Source organism: Cololabis saira, chromosome 6 (genome assembly GCF_033807715.1).
Source record: "Cololabis saira isolate AMF1-May2022 chromosome 6, fColSai1.1, whole genome shotgun sequence".
In the NCBI taxonomy this organism is placed as follows: Eukaryota; Metazoa; Chordata; class Actinopteri; order Beloniformes; family Belonidae; genus Cololabis; species Cololabis saira.
The window spans coordinates 12,810,245-12,831,264 of NC_084592.1; the positions used below are offsets into that span (position 1 = coordinate 12,810,245).

At 43.0% G+C, this 21,020-nt stretch overlaps 4 protein-coding genes across 4 annotated transcripts in view; all 4 read right to left on the bottom strand.

Annotated features, from left to right (window-relative positions):
• The window catches only part of itgav (integrin, alpha V), a 563,305-nt gene that overhangs the window by 138,581 nt on the left and 403,704 nt on the right, over positions 1-21,020 (bottom strand). The window lies entirely within an intron of this gene.
• Positions 4,732-5,655, bottom strand: LOC133446378 (olfactory receptor 6N2-like). Its single transcript, XM_061724397.1, has one exon. The coding sequence runs from the start codon at positions 5,653-5,655 to the stop codon at positions 4,732-4,734; it is 924 nt and encodes a 307-aa protein (XP_061580381.1).
• On the bottom strand, positions 8,513-9,433 carry LOC133446380 (olfactory receptor 52K1-like). Its single transcript, XM_061724398.1, has one exon. The coding sequence runs from the start codon at positions 9,431-9,433 to the stop codon at positions 8,513-8,515; it is 921 nt and encodes a 306-aa protein (XP_061580382.1).
• Positions 14,297-15,220, bottom strand: LOC133446381 (olfactory receptor 4S2-like). The gene has a single exon (XM_061724399.1). The coding sequence runs from the start codon at positions 15,218-15,220 to the stop codon at positions 14,297-14,299; it is 924 nt and encodes a 307-aa protein (XP_061580383.1).

Below are 21,020 nucleotides of genomic sequence, written 5' to 3' on the forward strand. Positions count from 1 at the left end.
TATTAATAATAATACAAATTATAAAATTATTGATTAATTTCTGGAGGTTGAGTCTGATATATAATTAATAATTAATTAAAAATTATTCCATCCATCCATCCATCCATCCATCTTCTTCCACTTATCCGGAATCGGCTCGCGGGGGCAGCAACCTCAACAGGGATGCCCAGACACTTCCTCCAGCTCTTCCTCCAGCTCTTCCGAGGGGAGTCTGAGGCGTTCCCAGGCCAGCCGAGGAGACATAGTCTCTCCAGTGTGTCCTGGGTCTTCCCTGGGGTCTCCTCCCGGTGGGACATGCCTCGAACACCTCCCTAGGGAGGCGTCCAGGAGGCAGCCGATACAGATGCCCAAGCCACCTCAGCTGATGTGAAGGAGCACCGGCTCGACTCCGAGCTCCTCCTGGGTGACCGAACTCCTCCCCCTATCTCTAAGGGAGCGTCTAGCCACCCTGCGGAGGAAACTCATCTCGGCCGCTTGTATCTGCGATCTTGTCGTTTTGGTCACTACCCAAAGTTCATGACCATAGGTGAGGGTAGGTGCGTAGATTGAGCTTCGCCTTTCGACTCAGCTCCTTCTTCACCACGATGGTCTGGTACATCAACCGCATAGCTGCGGACGCTGCACCGATCCGTCTGTTAATCTCACACCCCATTGTTCCCTCACTCGTGAACAAGACCGCAAGATACTTGAACTCCTTCACCTGAAGCAGGACTTCTCCACCCACCCGGTGAAGGCACGCCACCCGTTCCCGATGGAGAAACATGGCCTCGGTTTTGGAGGTGCTGATTCTCATCCCTGCCGCGTTGGACTCGGCCTCAAACCGCCCCAGCACATGCTGAAGGTCCCGGTCAGATGAAGCCAACAAGACAACATCATCCGCAAAAAGCAGAGATGAAATTCTGAGGTTCCAAAACCGGACCCCCTCCGGCCCGGGCTATGCATAGAAATTAAATATTATGAACAGGACCGGTGACAAAGGGGAGCACTGCCGGAGTCCAACATGCACCGGGAACAAGTCTGATCTACTACCGGCAATGCGAACCAAACTCCTGCTCCGATCATATAGAGACCGGACAGCCCTTAATAGAGGGCCTGGGACTCCATATTCACCGAGCGCCCCCCACAGAATAGCACGAGCGACACGGTCAAATGCCTTCTCCAGATCCACAAAACACATGTATACTGGTTGGGCAAATTCCCATGAACCCTCGGGCACCCTGCGGAGAGTATAGAGATGGTCCAGTGTTCCACGACCGGGACGAAAACCGCATTGTTCCTCCTGAATCCGAGGTTCAGCTATCGGCCGTATTCTCCTCTCCAGTACCCTGGCGTAGACTTTCCTGGGGAGGCGGAGAAGTGTGATCCCCCTGTAGTTGGAACACACTCTCTGGTCCCCCTTTTTAAAGAGAGGGACGACCACCACGGTTTGCCACTCCAGCGGTACAGTGACCTCGGCTTGGGTGATGGATGAGCACGTCCCCAAGTCCCCACTCTCTGCTTCCTCAATGGAAGGCATGTTAGTTGAGTTGAGGAGATCCTCGAAGTATTCCTTCCACCGTCCGATGATGTCCCCAGTCAAGGACAACAGCTCCCCACCCGCACCGTAAATGGTGCCGGCAGAGTACTGCTTCCCCCTTCTGAGGCGCCGAACGGTCCACCAGAATTTCTTCGAGGCCGACCGAAAGTCTTCCTCCATGTCCTCACCGAACTCCTCCCAGACCCGAGTTTTTGCCTCCAGGACTGCCCGAGCCGCGGCCTGCTTGGCCTGCCGGTACCTATCTACTGCGTCAGGAGTCCCACAGGCTAACATAGCCCGGTAGGACTCCTTCTTCAGCCTGACGGCATCCTGTAACTCCGGTGTCCACCCCCGGGTTCTAGGATTGCCGCCACAACAGGCACCGGAGACCTTGCGTCCACAACTTCGAGCCGCTGCGTCGACAATGGAGGAAGAGAACATGGTCCACTCGGACTCAATGTCCCCTGCCTCCCATGGGATCTGAGAGAAGCTCTCTCGGAGGTGAGAGTTGAAGATGTCCCTGACAGAGGGCTCGGCCAGACGTTCCCAACAGACCCTCACAATCCGTTTGGGTCTGCCCGGTCTGTCCAACCTACTCCTCTGCCAGCGCATCCAACTCACTACCAGGTGGTGATCAGTTGACAGCTCAGCCCCTCTCTTCACCCGAGTGTCCAAGACATGCGGCTGAAGGTCAGATGAGATGACAACAAAGTCGATCATTGACCTCCGGCCTAGGGTGTCTTGGTGCCACGTGCACTGATGGACACCCTTATGCTTGAACATGGTGTTCGTTATGGACAAACTGTGACTAGCACAGAAGTCCAACAACAAAGCACCGTTTGGGTTCAGATCGGGGAGGCCGTTCCTCCCAATCACGCCTCTCCAGGTATCGCTGTCATTGCCCACGTGAGCGTTGAAGTCCCCCAGTAGAACAATGGAGTCTCCACTTGGAGCACTATCAAGTACCCCTCCCAGGGACTCCAAGAAGGCCAGGTACTCCGCACTGCTGTTCGGCCCGTAGGCACAAACAACAGTGAGAGACCTTTTCCCGACCCGAAGGCGCAGGGAAGCGACCCTCTCGTTCAGCGGGGTAAACTCCAACACATGGCGACTGAGCTGAGGGGCTATAAACAAGCCCACACCAGCCCGCCGCCTCTCACCCTGGGCAACTCCAGAGTAGTGGAGGGTCCAGCCCCTTTCAAGGAGCTGGGTTCCAGAGCCCAAGCTATGTGTGGAGGTGAGCCCGACTATCTCTAGCCGGTATCTCTCAACCTCACGCACAAGCTCCGGCTCCTTCCCCCCCAGCGAGGTGACATTCCATGTCCCTACTGAGAGGGTTTTGGTCAAGGGATTGGGTCGTCGAGGCACCCCGCCACGACTGCTACCCAGTCCACAATGCACCGGCCTGCCATGGTCCTTCCTGCGGGTGGTGGGCCTACGGGAAGGCGTGCCCACGTCGCCGTTTCGGGCTGAGCCCGGCCGGGGCCCACGGGCAAAGACCCGGCCACCAGGTGCTCGCCTACGAACCTCAACCCCAGGCCTGGCTCTAGGGAGGGGCCCCGGTCACGCTGATCCGGGCGAAGTAACGGTCCTTTGATTTTTCTCCTCCATGATTAGCTTGTGAAACACTCTTAGTCTGGCCCGTCACCTAGGACCTGTTTGCCATGGGAGACCCTACAAGGGGCATAATGGCCCCGACAACATAGCTCCTAGGCTCACTCGGCCAACACAAATCCCTCCACCACAGTAATGTGGCGGTTCAAGGAGGGGTTAAAAATGATTATTTATTATTATTTATTGTTATTATAACAGCATCCATAGCAACCACCATAGCAATGATAGAACCCCTCATAATCTCTGTAATATCTGACAAACTAAACACTTTATACATTCACTGAATGAAGATTATGAAAATAAAATATGCATTTCTCGCTAGAAACATTATTAAAATGCATTTTAATGCAAAAACTATCTTATAATATTGCATTTTCCAACAAAAATAAAATGAATGTCAGCCATTTTATTTTGTTTTTTCGCAGATAGAAACTTGACAGTCACGTGACAGCACAAGTCTGATAACGGGCCTTCTGCACCTACTGGGCTACACAAACAAGGGATCACTGAAAAAAATGGCTCATAACAGCCTCCTGAACCTACTAGTAGGTTAATAGGACCCTACTAGCCCATACTTATGGGACTAAAGTGTGCTGATAACGCCTCATTCAACGGGCTGATAACGGTCAAATCGGGTGTCTGTACAGTATCAGTGTGACATTTTGATAATTCATTCAGGGAATACTGCAAAGAGAAACTAATTTGAAAGGTCGTGTTCACATGAAACATGTTGACACTTGCAGTTAGAAAGTAAAGTAAACCATCAAAACATATCTTAACCAATACAGACTTGTATAGGAATTACACGTTATTGCTGGTATTATGAATGCAGCATTAGAGCGCTGGTTTAGTCCTGGTTTCTACTATACATCCTCAGCCAATACCAAAACTGCCAAATAATAACAAAAATGCATACTTGACAAGTATATATTTTTATTTAGTTATATTTATCCTTGTTGATTACAGTATGTCAGATTAGCTGACCATCACATGCAAATCTTTCCTCCCCTGCTTGTCAATGTAAATAGCTAGAAGAAAACATTCTGAAATCATATTCGGTGTATTCATATGAAGACAAACCAATCAACCGAGGCAACTCACAAGTTAGTTATGTAGTTACAAATGTTTTAATATATGTGGCTGAAAAGTGTTACAGAGCCTGCATAAGTCCACAATCAAAACTTAATTCCCAACCAACACTAAAATGTGTTACTTTTACATCCAAGATACATTGTTAGATGACTATAAGAATACTGTTGTAACATTACATTATTTTTAAAATACAATTAGAGTGAAAAATCCAGATAACAGTGGTTTGAAACCACTCCAACCTAAGGCTTCATTTAAAGAAAAGAAAAATACATTTCTTATGTAGAAAAATCAGTATAATAAGATAATTATCAATAAAAACAAATATAGCAAGCAATGATTTCAACCAACAAGTCAGTGCAGGTTTACTTTGCAACAATTCTAACAGAATATTCAAGTCACTGTGCTGTAAGTAGGACAGCAGATAAAAAACATTCAATAAAGATACCACTTTGAACTCACACAGTATACACAGTCAAACAGTTACTACATAAACAAAGACAGTGTAGCAGTTAGACTTTGGTTGACCTGAACAATTTTTTTAGATGTTTAGAAATTTCTTTCATTTTAAATCCATAGATGACTGGGTTAAACAAAGGGTGATATAGAATAACTTGCAATGTCAATATTAAACGTGCAGTTTTTGGTAATTCTGATTCTACACGAGCTATAATTACCTCATATGCAGAAAACCAAGAGATGCTTATTAAAACCAACAAATGAGGTAAACAGGTCTCAGCAGCCTTTCTCCTGAACTCTTTACAACTTTGATAAGATATTAAAAGTATCTTTGTATATGTACAAATTGTGAAAAGCACAGGAAGTAATACAACCTCTAGTAAAATAAATATACCAAATACGGTGATTGCTCTTGAGCTTACACACTGAAGTGTAAAGATTATGTTGTTACAGAATATTCCTTTTAATTCCATGTTACATATTTTAGCTTCAGCACTCAGTATTGCCTGAACTGCAATTTGGCAAGCAGGCAGAGACCAAGATAGAACCAGGAAAATATTTACAGTAGTTTTCCTCATGATCGTTGTATATCTCAGAGGTTTACATATAGACACATATCTGTCATAAGCCATTGCTGCTAAGAGTATGAATTCAGAACTACCTATAGAGTAAAACATGAAAAATTGGAAAAGACAGGCTGAATAAGATATGATCTGTTTTTCTGACAAAACATCAATCAAGAGTTTTGGGTAAACAGTGATGCTGTAAAGAGCACAGTTAAGTAACACAGCTGCAATAAAGATGTACATCGGCTCATGGAGGTTTTTGTGAATCCAGATGAGGTACACAATAGTAAAATTGCTTAATATTATTAAGATAAATAGTGCAAACAAAACAAAAAATAACAAATATCTGTATTTGTTAATTTCCACATATCCAGAAAAAGTAATCTGGGAAACATTTAATTTATCATCCATTAATGGTTTTCAAATCTAAATGTTCACTTGGTAAAGTCAGGGTGAATCATACCAACTAAATTATTTCAGTCTGTGGAAAGGTGTTTTAACATATTGGTTAGCCCTCTGAGGATCTCCTCTCTGGAGTGCCACGCTTCTCGGTATCTTTTATTGGAGGGCACAGCATTACGTAATTTCCATCTCACTAAGTTAGTGACTTGTAAAAAAAAAAGTAAATTTACAGAGAAAAAAGGGAAATTTTGAGGTTCTTGAAATTTTTCATCATTTTTTACCCGTGAAATCTATAATCCCGTGAAATCTATAATCACCTTGTCCATACTCTCCCCAGACAACGAAGACATCCTTGTCTTTCTGAAAAAGATTTTGAAATTATAAACTCCTATGCTTTGCTTTCTTTTTTTTTTCTTCTTTGATGATGTGGACATTTCACTATACAAATTTCAAGGAAGATAACTTGCTTTCTTATGTTGAACTTTATTATTTTTCATTAATTATGTTAAAAAGAAGATATTGTGCCTTGTGCACTTTAAGTTGATTTTGATATATTTCAATTTAATAATTTAAGTGTTAATAAATGAAAAAGACCAAACCTAGGTTTATTTGTCTTATTTTTTATTTTATTTTTGCTGATCTGAAAAATGATCCGATCCTTGAGTTTTTTTATCCGTTGCACCCCTACCCAGGAGGGTCTGTGGAGACATTTTTCATGTAGTTGCGTTATGGTAACAGACATCTTCACTTCCATATGATTGTGTTTCTCGGCCACCCTAAAATTTCCACAGGCCCCACCCTGGCATTGAAAACTGCCAGACAGCTCCGACCGGTACAGGAAGAGACTGAAAAGGCCGTCAGGAGGGCCAGCTCATACCATAGCTGTCTGCTGGACTCTTTCAATGAGGTGGGTTAAAGGAGGATGTTAGCCAAGCTGACATCCCTAATGGACAATCACCTGCTGCATCAAACAGTAGAGGCTCTGAGCAGCACTTTCAGACGTAGACTGATACACACCTGACGTAGAGAGGAGAGAGGAACTGCAAATCTTTCAATCCCATCACTGTATAACTCTACAGCTAACTTGTACTCTGGGCTATTTCTTTCCTTTTTAAATTATTCTTACTACACTGATGTGACTGTGCAATATTTGTGCAATAGCTTACACACGTATCCCTCATTCACCCCCCACACCACCAATTCTTATGTTAATAAAAATAAAGCCTGTATTTCTATTTTCACTGCCTGTGGGATCAAAAAAGTTTGATCTAATCCGTCATCTAATCTATCACCGTATGAATGAGGAATGAATGAATAACGGAACAATTGTGAGCACTTTGAGTGTCCAAGAGAGGTACAGTATAAAGCTGATCCATTATTAGGGCCCGAGCACTGACAGTGTGAAGGCCCTATTGTTTCTGTAGGAATTGTTTTTGTTTTTATCCTAGTTTTTCTTCCGACGAAATGAGGGCCTTTTTGCCCCCCTAAACGTGCCCCAAAAGTCACCAAATTTTGCACGCAAGCCAGGTCTGGCGAAAAATTTGATATTTAATGGTTTGCATTAATGGGCGTGGCCTAATGGCTCAACAGCGCCTCCTAGAAAACTTCGTGCCTCAAGCCCCACAATACGGTTTGACGTACATGCACGAAAATCGGTACACGCCTGTATCATGTCGCAACCTAAAGAAAAGTCTCTTGGCGCCATGGCCGAACCGAACAGGAAGTCGGCCATTTTGAATTAATCGTGTAATTTTGGCGCAATTTATGCCATTTCATCGGCCGTTTCTTCGCCCGAACCGTAACGTGCACCCAGGTGTGTTATACTTCAAAATGTGCGTCTCCATCCTGCGACGATGGGCATTACTTTTCTCAGTCAAAAGCGTTACCGTGGCGACGATAGACGCCAAAAAGCGCGCCCCCCCTCATCTGATTGGTCCATATTTGATAGTTCCTACTTTCTGCCATAACTTTTGAATGGTTTGACATAAAGAATCGTGGGTGGTGTCATCAGACTCGGTTTTGAGTAATTCAACTTAATTGATGCAAATTAGCCCCGCCCCTTCTTCTGATTGGTCAATATTTGATAGTTCCTATTTTCTGCCATAACTTTTGATTGGCATGACATATAGAGTCGTGGGTGGTGTCATCGGACTCGGTTTTGACTCGCACGCGTGCAACAGACCTCTATAGAAATTAGACCTTATTGCTGGTATATATCTTTTTATTTAGTTAAATTGGTCCTTGGTGATTATGTCAAATCAGCTGACCATCACACGCAAAATCTGTCCTCCCCTGCTTCTCAGCGTAAATTGCATTGCAAGAAAACATTCTGAAATCACATGTATTCATATGAAGATAAACCAATCAACCGAGGCGATTCACAAGTTAGTTATGTAGTTACAAATGTTTTAATATATGTGGCTGAAAAGTGTTAAGGGGTCTGCATAAGTCCACAATCAAAACCTAATTCCCAACCAACACTAAAATGTGCGTTACTTTTACATTCAAAATAAGATACATTGTTAGATGACTATAAGAATACTGTTGTAAAATTACATTAATTTCAAAATACAATTAGAGTGACGAATCCAGATAACAGTGGTTTGAAACCACTCCAACCTGAGGCTTCATTTAAAGAAAAGAAAAATAAATTTCTTAAACATGAGGGTGTTCTTGTAAATGTATTATAATCAGTGTAATGATCAATGAAAACAAATATAGCGATCAATAATTTCAACCAAAAAGTCAGTGCAGGTTTACTTTGCAACAATTCTAACAGAATATTCAAGTCAATATAGATCCAACTTTTGAACTCACACAGTATACACAGTCAAACAGCTACTACTTAAAAAAGACAGTGTAGCAGTTAGACTTTGGTTGACCTGAACAATTTTTTTAGATGTTTATAAATTTCTTTCATTTTAAATCCATAGATAAAGGGGTTAAACAAAGGATGATATATAATTATTTGTAATGTCAATATTAAACGTGCAGTTTTTGGAAAATTTGATTCTACTCGAGCTATGATTACGTCATATGTGACCAACCAAAAGGTGCTTATTAGAACCAACAGATGCGGTAAACAGGTCTCAGCGGCCTTTCTTCTGAACTCTTTACAACTTCGATAAGCTATGACAATTATCTTTGTATATGTGAAGATTGTGAAGAGCACAGGCAGTAATACCACAATGAGTAAAACAAGTAAACCAAATATTGTGAGTGTTCTTGAGCTTACACAATTAAGTGCATGTATTGCATTGTTACAAAATATTGCCTTTAACTCTAAGTTACATATTTTAGCCCCACCACTGATAATTGCTTGGACTGCCAAATGAGAAGCAGGTAAAAACCAAGCCAGAATCAGGATGATTTTCACAGTAGTTTTCCTCATGATCGTTGTATATATCAGAGGTTTACATATAGACACATATCTGTCATAGGCCATGGCGGCCAAGAGTAGAAATTCAGAACCACCTAACGAATAAAATAGAAAATATTGAAAGAGGCAAGCTGAATATGATATGATCTGTTGTTTAGATAAAAAGTCAATCAAGAGTTTTGGGTAAATAGTGGTGCTGTAAAGAACACAGTTAAGTAACAAAGCTGCAATGAAGATGTACATTGGCTCATGGAGGTTTTTGTGAATCCATATGAGGTACACAATAGTACAATTAGTTAAGATTATTAGAATGAATACCAGTAACAAAATGAAGAAATACAAATATCTGTATTTGTTAATTTCTACATGTCCAGAAAGAGTAATATGTGAAGCATTTAACTTATCCATTAATATTCACTGATAAAACAGACAAATTCAATATATGCATATAAAACAGCATCCAAACTTCACTTTTTCTTTACCTGAATCTGAAGCATGCTCAGAGTAAACTATTCAATGTAAACCATGTAAGTCTGTGGAAAGTTGTTTTATCATATTATACCCCCCCCCCTCCAGGATCTTCTCTCTTGAGTGCCCCACTGCGCAGTATCTTTTACTAGTCAGCATAAGATTACGTTATGTTTTCAAGTCATAATATCAATTATAGCGACCTTGAGCGTCATGAAAGAGGCCTTACAAATAAAATGTATTATTATTATTATGATTTATAGTTCGACAAAAAGTAAGTTAGTCTTGACATAATAAAATGTTATATGACTTGGTCTTTTCCATATGAAGAAGCAATTAAATCATTTTTAAATACATCTTTGAAGTCCTTGAATAAATCTTTTTTTAAGACAGACAATTTGTAGATGATACAAATAAGACATAAAAAATGACTGATCATGCAATCCATAATCTTGTTTTTAACTATTGTTTTCAAACTAAAAAATACCTAGCCAAACTTTGTAGGCAGTTGCCTGGCTTTTGGAATCCTTACAACTTAAAACAGGTAATTCAATCCACAACTTCGTAGCTGTCACTGGGAGCCCATCCTTCACAGAGGCTTATCACTGTTTCAGAGTCATCCAGAGTCACTTGTCACTCTCTCATTCCATGCCACCACTGCCTACACCTCTATCAAAGTTGTTGCCGCTGTTGCTGCTGTTCACCCTGTACACATGACTGTGTGGCCACAAACTCCTCCAAAAAGATTATGAAATTTGCTGATGACACAGTGGTGGTTGGATGCATCCACAACAACGATGAGTGGGCGTACACAGGGGAGGTTGACAATCTGGTTCAGTGGTACCAGACCAACAACCTGCTCCTGAACGTCAGCAAAACCAACGAGCTGATTGTAGACTTTGGGCGAAAGCAGCGGAGAAACTACACCACGGTGAAGATAATCGGGACACCAGTAGAGAGGATGAGCAGCTTCAGGTACGTGGGAGTGCACATTTCTGGGGATCTGACATGGTCAACACACATAAACAATCAGGTGAAGGAGGCCAGACAGCACCTGTAACACCTGAGACAGCTAAGGAAATTCAGTCTCCTTAGAAATCATGACGACATTTTATTCTGGAGTGGTGGAGAATGTGCTGACTGGTAACATGACCCAATTGTATGGGAACAGCACTGCTCATGACAAGAGGGCCCTGCAGAGGAGAGGGTGCTGAGGTCAGCAGAGCATACCATGGGTACAACAATCCCCACCCTCTAGGACTGTACACCAGGAGGAGCGTGGCCAGAGCAAAAAGGATTATGAATGAACCTCACCACCCCAGCCACAGACTGTTTGTGTGGTTACGATCTGGCCGACGCCTGCACCTCATCAAGGTGCACACAGAGAGACTCAAGAATCTTAACCACACCCCAGAAATGGTGAACTCAGAACATGCACAAGCACCTTTTCACACATTGCATACTGAACATATCTTTTCCCATTTATGTAAGTATAAACACATTCCTCAAATACAACTTGCTCTTTATACATTGTTCTAACTAACAACATTTTCACATGGCATGTGGTCAGTTCACTGCATTCCAATTCCCATCTTGTGAGCATGTGACAAATAAAAAACTTTGAAACTTAAAATCTGTTTGATGCAGTCACACAATTAATCTAGAGGCCCATGATCTCCTGCCATCAGTGATACTGATTTAAGTGTCATTTGCAAAGTTGTGATGGGACACATTATAGCTGTTAATTGACATCCTGCAACCCCCCCCCCCCCCCCCCCCCCCCCCGACCACCTCAGCTGTCTGCTGTCTACGTCTGCTTGTGTAGTCGTCCCTGTATTGCACCAGTTAGCCATTGTGTCTGTATCTCTCCTTTCTCTGCTCTTCATTCTCTTTCTCTGTGTTCTCTTTTCCTGCTCTGCTCAGTCTGGCCTCTGGCAGGAGGGTCCCCCCTTATGATCCAGGTCCTGCTCAAGGTTTCTTCCCTCCTAAAGGGGAGTTTTTCCTTGCCACTGTTCGGCTTAAGGTTTTTCTCCCATTAGGGGAGTTTTTACCTGCCATTGTTAATGTTGTTTAATTGCCTGGGGGTCATGATCTGCTCTGGAAAGATCCTCGAGACAACTTCTGTTGTAATAGACGTTATATAAAAAAAAAATTTATTGAATTAAATTGAATCAGAGCTGTCTCAGTGCTGTGGTGGAGCCTAAAGCCTGATTGGAGTATCAAAGCATTATAAGACAGGAGAAAGTCAGTAAGCAGTTGGTATTAAGTATTGATAAAATGGCTTAAATGTGTTATGTGAAGATTTTACAATTCAACTGCTTACTCTTAGGGCAGGACCCCTTTTTTTTTGGCCCCTCGGATTCTGTGTCCCCAGAGGCCGGCCCCTCGGATTCTGTGTCCCGCGAAGCTAGCCCCTTGGATTCAGTCTGCCCTGAAGCCGGCCCCTAGGACTCTGCCGGTACCTAGAAGCCTGCCCAGGACTCTGCTCGCGCCTGAGCCCAAGCCAAGTTCCCGAGAACGCCCGTCTGCCCCCTGAACTGTCTCGCCGGCCTGCCCGGCCCCGAGGACAGCCCCCTGAACTGTCTCGCCGGCCTGCCCGGCCCCGAGGACAGCCCCCTGAACTGTCTCGCCGGCCTGCCCGGCCCCGAGGACAGCCCCCTGAACTGTCTCGCCGGCCTGCCCGGCCCCGAGGACAGCCCCCTGAACTGTCTCGCCGGCCTGCCCGGCCCCGAGGACAGCCCCCTGAACTGTCTCGCCGGCCTGCCCGGCCCCGAGGACAGCCCCCTGAACTGTCTCGCCGGCCTGCCCGGCCCCGAGGACAGCCCCCTGAACTGTCTCGCCGGCCTGCCCGGCCCCGAGGACAGCCCCCTGAACTGTCTCGCCGGTCTGCCCGGCTTAGTGCCCAGGCACCCTGAGTTCTAACTATGAGTTGGCCATGTGTTGACGAGATTGTTTTATTGTTTATTGTTTTATTGTTTATTCGGATCCCCATTAGCTCTTGCCTTGGCAAGAGCTAGTCTTCCTGGGGTCCAGCAAGGACAAACATTCCAAAACATATTACTCTACAATCGTCCTTTAACCAAAAAACAATAATTAGAAATTAAGAAGCTAAAATAAAAATAAAATAATATAAAATAAAATAAGATGAGTGAGTTGTGGTAACAAACTGCTCAGGACAGACTTTAAAAATCTAGTGGGCAACTCATCAAGGCAGCACATCGATGGACTCAGACTGCAGACCGTCTCTTTGACTGTCTTTGACAGGTGTGAAATCTGTCAGCTTTACATGTCCAAGGAGATACCTGCCATGCTGCCCTAATACAACTTCTGTACCACTTTATCATACTTTTCTGCCAATCCAGACTTGCTACATCATATTTACTTTCTCAGCAATCTGTTGTACGCTTATAAAGATTTTATAGACAGAGTGCAACTCTTTCTGACTATCTCTGTAGTTCTCCATTAGCATTCTTAAAGCAAACACTTCATCTATTGTGGAATTTAGTGGCATTAAACCATTCTGATCAAAAATTGTTACCATATTTCTTGAGATGGCTTTCACAGATCTTCATTGCATGATCCATCTGCTACATGTCATTATATCACCCTTCTTCTTGAAAATTGGCACTTCCTCTGTTTGTTTGACATTCTATCCAGCCTCAAATTGTTATTGAACAGCTTTTAAAAGTTTAAGAGCGTGCAGACCATGTACAATTTAGTATCAATGTAGATTCTATTTTATACCTATTTTATAAGGAGAAACTACTTTAACTGTGCTGTCTGTGTTGTATGTGGCAAGGCAGGCACAGAATGAATATGAATATTAAAATTAGATCTTTACCTCATCAGAAACTGTACAGAAATTTGACAATGTCGTTGGTGTTATGAATGCAGCATTAGAGTACTGGTTTGGTACTGTATGCATGATCTGCCAATATAGATTTTGTCAATTGACAAGATGAATTGCATGTCAAAGAAGAATAATATTGTTTATATAGTTATTTTTCTCATAATTGATCATGTCAGATGAGCTCGCCATCATATATAAAGTATTTTTCCCGCTGCTTATCTGTGTAAATGACTAAGAATACACATAATGAATCATATATGGTGTAGTACTTTCATATTAAGAAATATAGCTCAAGTGAGATAATGCAGAACTTAGCAATGTCATTCTAAATATCTTAATATATTTACTTGACCATTCTTGTGCGGGAGAAAACAGGCAAGATAAATGCACATTTGGAACATGTTTTACAATGTACATGCACTTTACAAATAAAGGTAACACAGTTTATCATAATACACTGACTTGGTAGCTAGGTTAAATTCAGCTAATTAAATGAAAAACAGGGAACTATAATACAATAGCAAATATCCAAATAGAAAATGTGATAGCTTAAAATCTCAAATATGACATTATTAAAGTATTATGACAATAACATTGGTAGTATTTGAAGAATTTTAAAATGGACAACCTGGAGGTAAGATAGTGGTTTAAGCTGATTCTTACATGAGGGTATACTGAAAAAAAAGAAAACAAATTCTAAAACCTAAGGATTTTTCTCAAGAACATCAGACTGTTATAATCAATAAGATTATTTATAATAACCAGCAATTACAATAAGTAATTCTAGACATTATTGTAACAAATTGTAACAAATTTTGTAAAAGATAAAAATAAAGATTCAAATATAGTTTAAACAGTAGCACACAGACAATTTTCTGAGTCAAAATTCCCAATATAGGTTGGACATCTGACCTTGCAAAATAAACTACTACGTAATGAAGACACAGTAGCAGTTAGATTTTGCTTGAGCAGAACAACTTTTTTAGATGTTTAGAAATTTTTTTCATTTTAAATCCATAGATGACTGGGTTAAACAAAGGATGATATAGAATAGCTTGTAATGTCAATATTATACGTACACTTTTTGGTAATTCTGATTCTACTCGAGCTATAATTACATCATATGAGAGCAACCAGAATGTGTTTACTAGAACCAACAGATGCGGTAAACAGGTCTCAGCTGCTTTTCTTCTGGTTTCTTTACAACTTCGATAAGATATGACAAGTATCTTTGTATATGTAAAAACTGTGAAAAGCATAGGAGATAATGCTAAATTTATTAAACAAAGTACTCCAAATACCGTAATTACTCTTGATCTTACACAGTGAAGTGTGTAAACTTCATTGTTACAAAACATTCCCTTTAGTTCTAAGTTACATAATTTAGCTTCAGCACTCACTATTGCTAGAACAGCCATATGGCAAGCAGGTAAAAACCAAGCCAGAATCAGCAAAATATTTACAGTAGTTTTTGTCATGATATTTGTATATCTCAGAGGTTTACATATAGACACATATCTGTCATAACCCATGGCTGTCAAGATTAGAAAATCAGAAGCACCTATCGAATATAATGTAAAAAATTGAAAGAGACAAGCTGAATATGATATAATCTGTTTTTTAGATAAAAAGTCAATCAAGAGTTTTGGGTAAACAGTGGTGCTGTAAAGAACAGAGTTTAGTAACAAAGCTGCAATGAAGATGTACATTGGCTCATGGAGGTCTTTGTGAACGCAGATGAGGTACACAATAATGCAATTCATTAAGATTATTAACATATATACTGTAAACAAAACAGAAAAATACAAATATCTGTATTTGTTAATTTCCACATGTCCAGACAGGGTAATATGGGAAACATTGAACTTATCATCCATAAATGTTCATTCAAAAAAGGAGACAAATTCAATAAAGAGAGACAAAAAAGTATCTAACCTTCACTTGTTCTGTACCTGAATCTTAAGCATGCTTGGTAAACTCAGTGTAAACTATTCAGTATAAACTGTGTAAGTCTGTGGAAAGTTGTTTTATCAGTTCAGCTCACCCTCCCAGGATATTCTCTTGAGTACCACACTGCATAATATCTTTTACCAGACAGTACAGCATTACATTAATGTTTCCATATAGCCACTTGCAAGCAAGGTATTGAAGATCTTCTTAAAAAGGCACCTTTGAGATTGTTGAATTTTAAAAATAAAAAACAGATAATATAGAACAGGACATAAAAAATCACTAATCATGTAATCTATTATCTTAAATCACAAGTTTTTTTTACTACTTCTTCCAACCTAGAAAACACTAAACCAAACTTTGTAGGGACATGCCTGGCTTTTGCAGGCCCCAAAAGGAAGCAGCTCAGTAGTTACAGTTCGGCTCCGCACTCCTTCACTCCCCAGCTTCTTAGTTGACAATGTGAGCCCACCTTTGCAACTCTTATTTATTTGCTGTAGCCCATGCTTCTGCTACTGCAGTCCCACTCCAACACCACCCAACCCTACCCCTTTCACTCCAGTTTCCAACTCACTTCCTGTGCTGGACTCAGACCCTTACCCTGCTCTGGACTTTGGGTTTATTTTCTGTTTTATTTTGAAAGATGGTTTCTTGCTTTCTGAAGTTCCCATTTGATTTCCTTGTTTCCATCAATCCTTTTTTTTCTCTTCTTTATTAAATACTTAAATGTACCAGCAACAAAAAGATAGAAGCCTATAAGCCAGTTTTCTCATCATTGTATGAAGCCTTTTTTTTTTTTTTTTACTTATGAGAACGGGCACACAAGCCTTTGGAATCTACAAGAGAGGAAAAAAAACAGAAGTCACAAACAGCAACAATTCCAGGTCTCTAAAAACTAGTACTAGTACTAAGCTACTGTCATTATCTGTCCCCAAAACACACACACATTTATACATACATACATACACATACATCATCATCATCATCATCATCATCATCATCATCGGCAGTCACTCGTATTCGAGTATGACTTTCCTCCCTCTTGGTCCTTGTGGGTCTTCAGGTGGGCAAAGAGACCGTTTCTGGACCCAATTATTCTTGGGCAGTGTGGACAGGGGGGTGTAGTGGTGGTGGGTTTGGGTTGGGCCTGCTTGGCCAATGTTCTCTCCTTTCTGAGTCTTTGCTTCTCGTGTGCAGCATGGGAGAGGTCAGCGTTGTATTGCGCGGCGCCCTCACGGACAAGATTTCTCTAGGCGACTCTGTCATTTGCCGCTTGTTCCCAGGTCTTTAGATCTATGTGGCACTTCTTCTGTTTGGTTTTAATGTTGTCCTTATACCTTTTCTTTGGGCCTCCTGGGGCTCGTTTCCCTTTAACAAGCTGAGAATACAGAACCTGTTTTGGGAGGCGCATGTCAGGCATGCGGATAACGTGGCCAGTCCATCTAGGCTGGTTTTGGGCGATGGTGGCGATGGTGGCGATGGTGGCGGTGGTGGCGGTGGTGGCGGTGGTGGCGGTGATGGCGGGAATTTCCGCCTCTTCCAAGACACTGGTGTGCATCGATCCTACCAACCAATCCTGAGGATTTTACGAAGGCACCTCTGGTGGTACATCTCAAGCGCCTTTAGGTGCCTGCTGTAGGTGATCCTGGCTTCCGACCCATACAGAAGGGTGGGGACCACCACAGCTTTGTAAACCAGAATTTTGGTCTTGGCTTGGAGGTCACGGTTCTCGAAGACTTGTTTCATTAGTCTTGAGAACGCCCCGCTGGCACAGCTGAGGCGATGGTGTATTTAGATGATAGGAGGCTACCAAGGTATGGAAAGTGGTGCACATTTTCTGGTCTGATGTTATCAATGGAGATGTTTGGGGGTAGGACAGGCATACGGCTGTTTGGTTGTGGTTGGTGAAGGATTTGAGTCTTTTTTATGTTTATGGCTAGACCAAGCTGCTTGTATGTGTTTTCAAAGGCTGATAAGGTACACTGTAGGTCCTCTTCTGAGAGGGCTACATGGGCGTTATCATCTGCATACTGTAGCTCCATGATTGATACGGTTGTGGTTTTGCTTTTTGGCCTGAAATGGTTGATGTTAAGGAGTTGGCAGTCGGTCCTGTACATGATGCTGAGTCCCTGGGGCAGATGCGTGCTTGTAAGATGGAGAATAGCACTGATGAACATGGAGAATAGCGTTGGAGCGATGACACATCCCTGTTTGACTCCTGTGTCAACCCGGAAGGGTTCAGTTTCGCCTCCACTGCCACTGAGTACCGTGGCTGACATATTGTCATGGAGCAGTCTCAGTACTTAGAGGTACTTGTCTGGGCAGCCAATCCTTGCTAGAATCAGCCAGAGGGCCTCACGGTTTACTGAGTCGAAGGCTTTAGTGAGGTCTATGAAGGCCATGTATAATGAGAGATTTTGTTCCCGGCATTTTTCTTGCAGTTGGCGAGTTGTGGAAATCATGTCCGTGGTGCCTCTGTTTGGACGAAAACCCACTCTGAGACTCAGGAAGGATGCTTTCTGACAGGGGGGTGAGTCTGTTAGCCAACACCCTGACAAGGGCGTTCCCTATGATGGACAGGAGAGAAATACCACGGTAATTTTCACAGTCTGTCTTGTCTCCCTTCTTGTAGATGGAGACGATTAAGGCATCCCTAAGCTGAGCAGAGATTTCCGCTTCTTCCCAGATTTTGAGAAGCAGGGCATGGATGTGCTTAAGTACATTGGGTCCACCTTTCTTCAGGACTTCTGCTGGGATACTGTCAGGTCCAGAAGCCTTGTTATTTTTCATCTGCTTAATGGCATCCTGCAACTCATCCAGGCTGGGTGGTTCTTCCATGCTTTCAATTATGGGCTGGTGAGGGAGTTGATCTAGGGCTCCCATGTGAGGAACGGTTTCCCTGTTTAGGACGTCCTCATAATGCTCCCTCCACCTGTTTGCTTCCTTCCTTGTCCTTGAGCAGAAAGAGCCCATCTTTAGAGTAAAGGGGGGGGGGGTTAGGCAGTGGGTGCTGGGGCCATATACCGCTCTTGTGGCTTCAAAGAATCCTCTTGTTTCCCCAGAGTCGGCAAACTGCTGGATCTCCAGAGCCTTCTCTGTCCACCACTGGTTCTTCAATTGCCTGACTCGTGAACGCCTGCCTTCGCTTTGGCCTGGGCTGCTCTTTTCACCTTGCAGTGGATGTTATTCTGTCAAGTGATAAATGTTTGCCGCTTGATGACAATGAGTTGCTGAATCTCTGTGTTGTTCTCATCAAACCAGTCTTTATGTCTCCGTTTTTTGTGACGGAGAATGTTTTTGCAGGAGTTCATGATGGCAATGGAAAGTGTGTCCAGTGTTTTTCAGTATCCTCTGAGTACTGTTGGGGCAATGCTGCACCAAGAGCATCCTGCAGCTGTTGTTGGTACAGTAGGTGGTGTCACCCAACAGTTCGATCTTAAGCTTTGGCCGGTTCTGTCCTTTCTGCATCCTCCTTTTCCGCATTAAGCGGATAGACATGATGGCGCGAATGAGGTGGTAGTTGGTCCAGCAGTCATCTGCACTGGTCATTGCTCTGGTGTTAAGGTCGTCACGGTGGTCTTTAGAGTGGACAATGACATAGTCAATGAGATGCCACAGTTTAGAACGAGGATGCATCCATGATGTATTTAACTTGTTTTTTTGACGGAAGAGTGTGTTGGTGATGACTAGATTGTGCTCTGAACACTCGGTTAGCAGTAGTACACCGTTGGAATTTATGTTGCCAACCCCTTCTCTCCCCAGCGTACCTCTCCATAGGTGGTGGTTTCATTCCACCCTGGCATTGAAATCTCCAAGAAGGATTAGCTCGTCCTCCCTGGGGACTTCGGATAGAATTTTGTCCAGGTCAGCTGGCCAAACGCGTATTTGAGGAACCGATGAACCGAAGCCTGTTTGTCATCGGTCATGTGACTCCCTCATACGTGACAAGCCTCAAAAGCCTCAGTTTATTTGTCCCATCACTACCTTCAGGAACCTTTACGGGGTGAAAAACGTCCCTGTAGTAAGAGAGGTACTTAGGTTGGCCAACAGCAACCTTCTGGTAAGGGGTCTTTGCTGATCGGGATTTCTAAATTACGTTCAACACTCACACGTGACCATAAATTATGTGACCACAACTCGTTTGAACCATTTGGATCAGAGACATTTTGCTAAGAGATAATTTGATGAAGTTGGAGATTACAAGGAAAAAAATTGATGCACCGTGTGACTATTTTTTTATAGATGATGTAACTTTGAAGTGCACTTTGGAAAAGTTAAAGTAAAAAGAAGCAGACCAGAGACGGACTGGGCGGTGAGGCTTGTTCCCCATCTTACTGGGAAAGGACGTGAAGCCATGGCAGCTGATGATACGTGTAAGTACAAGAGGGTTAAAAAGGCTATCTGAACAAAATATGACATTGGGTAGGAAATCTAATAATGATAATAATAATAATACATTTTATTTGTACAGCGCTTTTCAAGGCACTCAAAGACGCTTTACATTAGTCATCATCATAAAAACAGTACACAAAGGACAGTTACAAGACACAGGACAGTACAGGAGGACACAACATGACACAAAACATTAATCATACATTAAAAGCTGTTCTGCAAAGGTGAGTTTTGAGATGGGATTTGAATGTATGGAGGTTTGTACACGGATGTGTTTGGGGAGGGAGTTCCAGAGGGTGGGAGCAGCGATGGAGAAGGCTCTGTGACCCCAGGTCCGGTGCTTGGTTCTGACTGGAAGGGACAGGAGGTTTGCGTCAGAGGAGCAGAGGCTGCGGTGGAGCAGGTCGATGAGGTAGCAGGGGGCCTGGTTGTGGAGAGCTTTGTGGGTGAGGAGAAGGATTTTGAAATGGATCCGTTGAGGGATGGGGAGCCAGTGGAGCTTCTGGAGGACTGGGGTGATGTGGTCACGGGAGCGGGTGTGGGTGAGCAGGCGGGCGGCAGAGTTTTGAATCTATTGGAGTTTGTTGAGAACCTTGGAAGTTGAGCCATAAAGTATGCTATTGCAGTAGTCGAGTCTTGAGGTGATGAAGGTGTGGATCAAAGTTTCAGCAGAAGAGAAGGAGAGTGATGGATGGAGACCTCCGCTGCACATTCCGTTATGACACGCTCCACCAGAAGCATGGCGGTATCCAGGGTAAGTCTGTGTGGTGCAGGACAAACTGTAGGATTACTCAGACCTAGAGTGAATACTGTAGCTTCCAGTAAATCCGGACCCTCAGCTAACCCTGTTTGTTATTTTTGTGGCCAGGAAGGGCATATTAAACCTGAATGCCCATTTAAAAAAAAAAAAAAAGCCAAAACAGCCTACTTCTGTACTGTGCCTTGGCCAGGGCCTAAAAATGTTCAATGTGGGGGTAGACGGCAAATAATGGAGGTGAAGGTTATTGGGAAGCCAAACCAAGCCCTGTTAGGTACAGGTAGTGTGCAGACACTGGTTCATCCATCGGTTTTGAGTGGTACATGTAAATTTTTCCATGTGTTGGTGGATGCTGGAAAAGCTTGTCTGGCAATACGGGGGCAACCATATCCCATAGTGAGACATCAAGCGAAATAAGAGAACTTTGGGTTATCTACATAACCCCGGTTCTCTGAGTAATATGAGTGAGATGTCTCACCAGACAACCCTTCTTGCTTGGGCGAGTGAGAAGAGGTGCTTATCTTGAATGACGAATGATATTTAAGGTAGGTGGTACTACCTGCGGTAGACGGACAGGT

Excerpts from the sequence above, each read along its gene's own strand:
- LOC133446378 (XM_061724397.1), bottom strand. The coding sequence starts at position 5,655 with ATGGATGATAAATTAAATGTTTCCCAGATTACTTTTTCTGGATATGTG.
- LOC133446380 (XM_061724398.1), bottom strand. The coding sequence starts at position 9,433 with ATGGATAAGTTAAATGCTTCACATATTACTCTTTCTGGACATGTAGAA.
- LOC133446381 (XM_061724399.1), bottom strand. The coding sequence starts at position 15,220 with ATGGATGATAAGTTCAATGTTTCCCATATTACCCTGTCTGGACATGTG.